Genomic DNA, 7,963 nt, shown 5'->3' with positions numbered 1-7,963 from the left:
ATATACAGGGTGCGGCATTTATAGTGACGCGGGCATATTTTTCGGAAACGAAGTGAGATATCAAAAAATATTTCCGACAAAAGCTGCATGGTTTTGAGGGGGCCACATGATAAAAATATGGATTTGACCTTAAGTGGTCTTTTCAAGGTGAGGTCAATGTGATCGACGTTTTCTTAAATGGAACCCCCCTTTTTTATTACATATTCTTGTAGCTTATCTCGAGAGCTTTCCAAAACACTATAATAAAGTATTTTTTCATTAAGTACTTTTTGATTTATTTTATATTTTAATCTGACATATTTTGATATAAAAATTAAAATATCTCGTAAAATATTTAGTTCTCGATAATCTTACTGTAATACTTTTATGTACAGAATAATGAGACAAATCAATTAGTGTAAAGAAAAAAACAAAATAATTGTTTAAAAAATACATTATAAATAATTACATACTTTTTCTTAAAAACAATTATTTTTTTTTTACTGATTGATTTATCTCATTATTCTGTACATAAAAGTATAACGGTAAGATTATCGAGAACTAAATATTTTACGATATATTTTATTTTTTATATCAAAATATGTTAGATTAAGATATAAAATAACTCTTAAGCCCGTATCAGATTACGCATTGAAAATTGAAGATTGAAGATTAAAGATTGGAATTTGATTAATCAGAATAAAAGGGACTAAAATTTTTTCGTCTTGATTGGTAAAATTTCAATCTTAAATCTTCAATCTCAATCTTCAATGCGTAGACTGATACGGGCTTTAATCAAAAAATACTTAATGAAAAAAAACTATTATAGTGTTTTGAAAAGGTCCCAAAAAAGGTTATGTGAATATACAATAAAAAATAGGGGGCACCGCGAGCAGATTAAATAGAACAGCAGAAATAGAAACCGACACCACGATAACTAACACTGCGATGCTATACTAAACTCATTTTAAAAAATAAATTTGATCTTGAAATAACTTTTTGGACTTTGATCCAAAGTCAAATGAAGATCAGATGACCTCAATACCAAACAACTATTGTCTGAAACTATTTTCTCTTAAACTTATGAGCTCTAAAATATTTCAATGGATTGATTAAAATGACCCACCCTGTATATATTTTGTATATACAAAGTGTATAAAAAAAGGTCAGCACCCCAGAATATCTCGAAAAATATGTTTTATAAAAAAATATTTCAGGTAAAAGTTGTAGGGTTTAAAAAGATCTATTTATTGATCTTATCAGTTTGACCTTGAGTGGCATCGCCAAGGTCAAGGCAAAGTCACCTTGAAATTTTTAAATAAAATCCCCTATTTTTTATTACATATTTTTATAGTCCTTGAAACCTTTTCACTAACATTGTTACTTAATGTACCACTTAAAATCCTACAACTTTTATCTGGAACATTTTTCTCAAATCTCGAAAATAAAATATTTTTGCCGACCTTTTTTATACACCATGTATATACACAGTTACACTATAAATACGATATTCCCCTACAACATATGATTGAATTTTACTCTAATTATTAAGAGTATGGAGCTTTGCTTTGTAGCTTTCCGTAATTATGTTTAATTATTTCATGTGTTCGTTACAATCATTAATATAAGATGTATTTTATTATCCTTATCACACACATTAATTTTATGTTGTATTAATCAAATATCACTTGATTAATATCTGCGCTATTTATTTTTATAGCTTCATAGCTAATTAATTTATTATAAAATTTTTTTATATTTTTTATTAAAAGTTACTTTTTAGTCGCTCGGCACGTTGTACAACACTTTAATGGTTATGTTAATAATTACACATACTTCTTTCTTTTACCTTATAATTCATATTCATAGTACATAAATACATTTGGGTCCCTTAAATAAATCGACAAATCAAATAAATGGGGGCCTATTACGGTTCTTGAAACGAGGTGAAAATTACAAAAATAAATAGAGAATTTACTAGATTTCGACAAATGAAATTGTAGATACTCTAGTGAATTTCCTCACTTCTGTAATTTTCACTTCGTTTCAAAAACTGTAATAGGCCCGTATAATTACCGAAAATATTGAGTGCATTCAGGAGACACAACCGTTGAGTAGCAATCGAACATGATTGGTTCTTACTTCTAGAACCAACAAATCAACGTCGAATGTTGACAAGACGCTGTTGTGTCTCCTGAACGCGCCCATTGTGAAAAATGTTTCTTTAATTTAGTTAATCCAATTAAATTAATTATAAAAATTTATGCTCTCATACATTCTCTTAAATAGAGAACTTGGAAGTCATGTAAAAGTTAGAGAAATACAAATTGAAACTTAAGCTTTAATGTAATGAATTCTCATTATGTATATTGTGAATTCTTATGGCCCAACTGTATGTATGTAAAACTCTATGCTAACATAGCTGTGTGTTACGGATAGAATTACTACAATTGGCGCATCATAGCGAGGCACATGTTCCCGAAACTGTTGAAGGAAATGATTCATTTGTCAACACTCTCATCTCACTGTTATGCGGCATTATTTGTAATAATGAACAATACAATAAGCCCATAGGTAAGGCAACCTCTTCTATTGCAGGAATGTTTTACCAGTCATCCTAACTATTCATTGTATTCATTCAATTATTTATCTTTAATGTGTATCTTTAATGCAGTTGAAATATGCTTTCGCCAGTGATAGACAATGGTCGCGTTCAGTAGAGAAAACCGCTTAGTAGCAACCGAATGTGATTGGTTCTTACTTTTAGAACCAACGAATCAACGTCGAGTGTTGACAAGACGATAACTGAGCGCTTTCTCTGCTGAACGCGGCCAATGTATCAGCATTGCTACTTTTCGAGAAATTATCAACCACACCATAGAAAAGTCCAAGATCTGAGAAAGTCATCCTTTCAATAAATTGATATGAGAGATGCAGGGATTTTTCCTAATCAATTCATTTTTCTAACCATGCGTGATCCACAGAATCGATGGAATATTTTTGAGCGCTTTAGAATTCTATATTTTGAAATAAAATATCCATTTTAATATACTTTTCTCATATTAATAATTATAAGGAATATAAGTGCTTTATTAAAGGGAGATATTAATATAATATACATATTTTATACATATTACATATATAATATAATAGAATTTATGAATTTTTTGAAAAACAATTTTTTTTTATTTCTTTCGCCATAATGGACCTAACAATAGGTTTGTTCGCGTTGCTTGAACTTTTTGCACTCAGTATCTTCGCTTTCACTTTCTTCAACATCCGAATATATATTTATCTCGTTTTCAGTGCAGAACTTTTTGAGAATTTCAAGCAACGCGAACAAACCTAGTACTGTATATCTCGATAAAATATGTACATTACTGAGGACGATTGCTATTGGTCGAGCCTCACGATTTGTCCAGTCAATTCCCATTTTCACTCATGTGAATAGGAACTAAGGTCGAAGTGAAACTGGCGCCACTTCAGAAGTATCGCATTTATTATAAAATTTTTTTATATTTTTTATTAAAAGTTACTTTTTAGTCGCTCGGCACGTTGTACAACACTTTAATGGTTATGTTAATAATTACACATACTTCTTTCTTTTACCTTATAATTCATATTCATAGTACATAAATACATTTGGGTCCCTTAAATAAATCGACAAATCAAATAAATGGGGGCCTATTACGGTTCTTGAAACGAGGTGAAAATTACAAAAATAAACAGAGAATTTACTAGATTTCGACAAATGAAATTGTAGATACTCTAGTGAATTTCCTCACTTCTGTAATTTTCACTTCGTTTCAAAAACTGTAATAGGCCCGTAGAATTACCGATAATATTGAGTGCATTCAGGAGACACAACCGTTGAGTAGCAATCGAACATGATTGGTTCTTACTTCTAGAACCAACAAATCAACGTCGAATGTTGACAAGACGCTGTTGTGTCTCCTGAACGCGCCCATTGTGAAAAATGTTTCTTTAATTTAGTTAATCCAATTAAATTAATTATAAAAATTTATGCTCTCATACATTCTCTTAAATAGAGAACTTGGAAGTCATGTAAAAGTTAGAGAAATACAAATTGAAACTTAAGCTTTAATGTAATGAATTCTCATTATGTATATTGTGAATTCTTATGGCCCAACTGTATGTATGTAAAACTCTATGCTAACATAGCTGTGTGTTACGGATAGAATTACTACAATTGGCGCATCATAGCGAGGCACATGTTCCCGAAACTGTTGAAGGAAATGATTCATTTGTCAACACTCTCATCTCACTGTTATGCGGCATTATTTGTAATAATGAACAATACAATAAGCCCATAGGTAAGGCAACCTCTTCTATTGTAGGAATGTTTTACCAGTCATCCTAACGATTCATTGTATTCATTCAATTATTTATCTTTAATGTGTATCTTTAATGCAGTTGAAATATGCTTTCGCCAGTGATAGACAATGGTCGCGTTCAGTAGAGAAAACCGCTTAGTAGCAACCGAATGTGATTGGTTCTTACTTTTAGAACCAACGAATCAACGTCGAGTGTTGACAAGACGATAACTGAGCGCTTTCTCTGCTGAACGCGGCCAGTGATAGTGACAGCATTTATCAGGATAGCGTTAGTAGATTGACACTAATTTAAGACAAGTGGAGATGATCAATTACATGCTTCTTCAATTAATAGAAGCATGAAATATACAATGTTTAAATTCGTCGACATTCGTGCAAGATTTTGTGATACAATCTGTATCTTTATACCTTGGATTGTCATCTCTAGAAAAGACTGAAAATTTTCTTTTGCAACAAAGATTATTATTATATCTTCAACACACATACACACATTGTCCGTTTTACATATTTAAAAAGAATTACATAGGGTAATATTTATTTATATTCTATACTTTTTTGTGTAAATTTTCCATGTATATAAATGTTAAATTTATTATAAATCTTCCAAAATAAAAATCACGATAGGTGATTAAAAAGAATTTCTCTCTTAAATTACAGACACTCACGACAGAGGATTCAGCAAAGATATATGTCGCAGTATGGTTGCTATGTTGGATGTAGATCATTCTGGAAAACTCGGCTTTGAAGAATTCAAGACATTGTGGAACGATGTTAGAAAGTGGAGGGTAAGTTAGTGTGAAAATTTATTATAAAATTTTTTTATATTTTTTATTAAAAGTTACTTTTTAGTCGCTCGGCACGTTGTACAACACTTTAATGGTTATGTTAATAATTACACATACTTCTTTCTTTTACCTTATAATTCATATTCATAGTACATAAATACATTTGGGTCCCTTAAATAAATCGACAAATCAAATAAATGGGGGCCTATTACGGTTCTTGAAACGAGGTGAAAATTACAAAAATAAACAGAGAATTTACTAGATTTCGACAAATGAAATTGTAGATACTCTAGTGAATTTCCTCACTTCTGTAATTTTCACTTCGTTTCAAAAACTGTAATAGGCCCGTAGAATTACCGATAATATTGAGTGCATTCAGGAGACACAACCGTTGAGTAGCAATCGAACATGATTGGTTCTTACTTCTAGAACCAACAAATCAACGTCGAATGTTGACAAGACGCTGTTGTGTCTCCTGAACGCGCCCATTGTGAAAAATGTTTCTTTAATTTAGTTAATCCAATTAAATTAATTATAAAAATTTATGCTCTCATACATTCTCTTAAATAGAGAACTTGGAAGTCATGTAAAAGTTAGAGAAATACAAATTGAAACTTAAGCTTTAATGTAATGAATTCTCATTATGTATATTGTGAATTCTTATGGCCCAACTGTATGTATGTAAAACTCTATGCTAACATAGCTGTGTGTTACGGATAGAATTACTACAATTGGCGCATCATAGCGAGGCACATGTTCCCGAAACTGTTGAAGGAAATGATTCATTTGTCAACACTCTCATCTCACTGTTATGCGGCATTATTTGTAATAATGAACAATACAATAAGCCCATAGGTAAGGCAACCTCTTCTATTGTAGGAATGTTTTACCAGTCATCCTAACGATTCATTGTATTCATTCAATTATTTATCTTTAATGTGTATCTTTAATGCAGTTGAAATATGCTTTCGCCAGTGATAGACAATGGTCGCGTTCAGTAGAGAAAACCGCTTAGTAGCAACCGAATGTGATTGGTTCTTACTTTTAGAACCAACGAATCAACGTCGAGTGTTGACAAGACGATAACTGAGCGCTTTCTCTGCTGAACGCGGCCAGTGATAGTGACAGCATTTATCAGGATAGCGTTAGTAGATTGACACTAATTTAAGACAAGTGGAGATGATCAATTACATGCTTCTTCAATTAATAGAAGCATGAAATATACAATGTTTAAATTTGTCGACATTTGTGCAAGATTTTGATACAATCTGTATCTTTATACCTTGGATTGTCATCTCTAGAAAAGACTGAAAATTTTCTTTTGCAACAAAGATTATTATTATATCTTCAACACACATACACACATTGTCCGTTTTACATATTTAAAAAGAATTACATAGGGTAATATTTATTTATATTCTATACTTTTTTGTGTAAATTTTCCATGTATATAAATGTTAAATTTATTATAAATCTTCCAAAATAAAAATCACGATAGGTGATTAAAAAGAATTTCTCTCTTAAATTACAGACACTCACGACAGAGGATTCAGCAAAGACATATGTCGCAGTATGGTTGCTATGTTGGATGTAGATCATTCTGGAAAACTCGGCTTTGAAGAATTCAAGACATTGTGGAACGATGTTAGAAAGTGGAGGGTAAGTTAGTGTGAAATACTTTCTAGTCAATTATCTCTAACTCCTTAATTTGAAAAATGTCTGTATGAACGTTTTAAAGTTTGTATATTAATAGTATAATAAATATATTCTAGGCTGTTTTTAAATTATACGACAGAGATGAATCGGGATATCTAAGTGCATTTGAACTAAGACAAGCGTTAAATAGTGCAGGATACCGTTTGAACAATCACATTCTTAACATTTTGGTTCATCGTTATGGCAGTAAAGATGGCAGGATTACTTTTGACGACTATATAATGTGTGCAGTCAGGCTTAAAACAATGATTGGTGAGTGAGAGACAATTACGTTTAATAAAAACCAAATATTTTTTTATTTTGATATATATCATACTTTATCACATCCCAGAGAGCCAAGTCTGTTCAAACAGATTTTGCCAAACATCTGCTACAAATTTTTGTCAGCAGAAAGATTCCAGATTATATACAAAGTCTGTTATATCCGATAATGATAGCAGAATGTCAGCAGAAATGTTACACAACCTGCTGACATAATTTGACAGCAGATCAGTAGCAGAAATCGAGCAGGATTTGCATAGAATTATTATAGCAGATAGCCAGCAGAAACCGAGCAGGATGTGTACAACGCAATTTGATGTCAAATTGATAGCAGAAATCAAGCAGAATCTGCGCGCCCGCAATCTGACGGCAGATTGGTAGCAGAAATCGAGCAGGATCTGCTAACATGACTTGACATCAGATTGTCGGCAAAAATCGAGCAAGATCTGCGTGCGCGCAATCTGATGGTAAATTGGCAGTAGAAATCAAACAGAATCTGCAGCTTTTAGCATTCATATAATTTATTGAAATAGTATAGTTTATTCGCTTACAGCTATGCGGCGCATTATTCATTTTCTATACCTGTATTCAAATTCTTGTCACGAACGTATATAATGTTCCATATAAATAAAATATTTTAATTTTGATTTAATTTCATAAATTCAATTATTCAAATTTTCCTATATATATTACATTAATATACAGGATATTAGAAAAGTCTGGTAACGGTCAAATATCTCGTAAACAATGCATTTTAGAAAAAAATGTTTCAGACAAAAGTTGCATGGTTTCGAGGGGGACATAAGGTGGTGTCATTAATTTGACCTTGAATAGTTGCTTGAAGGTCACGTGAAGGTCAACTTCAAT

General features: G+C 31.5%; 1 protein-coding gene across 6 annotated transcripts in view; it reads left to right on the top strand.

The window, feature by feature from the left end:
• Positions 1–7,963, top strand: part of LOC115243925 (calpain-A) — a 41,212-nt gene that overhangs the window by 30,751 nt on the left and 2,498 nt on the right. For 4 of the 6 annotated variants that reach the window (XM_029821228.1, XM_029821229.1, XM_029821226.1 and 1 more), the window contains one exon: positions 2,419–2,615. In XM_029821228.1, coding sequence (XP_029677088.1) covers positions 2,419–2,600 — 182 coding nt within the window. In that variant the 3' untranslated portion in view covers positions 2,601–2,615. Of the gene's footprint in view, positions 1–2,418; positions 2,616–4,991; positions 5,120–6,891; positions 7,088–7,963 lie in introns of those variants that run through there. The other 2 variants (XM_029821230.1, XM_029821231.1) reach the window with 2 other exon arrangements.

Source organism: Formica exsecta, unplaced genomic scaffold (assembly GCF_003651465.1).
Source record: "Formica exsecta isolate Colony F162 unplaced genomic scaffold, ASM365146v1 scaffold76, whole genome shotgun sequence".
NCBI lineage: Eukaryota > Metazoa > Arthropoda > Insecta > Hymenoptera > Formicidae > Formica > Formica exsecta.
Note: the sequence above shows the minus strand (reverse complement) of the source record. Positions and strands in the feature narration are given on the sequence as shown.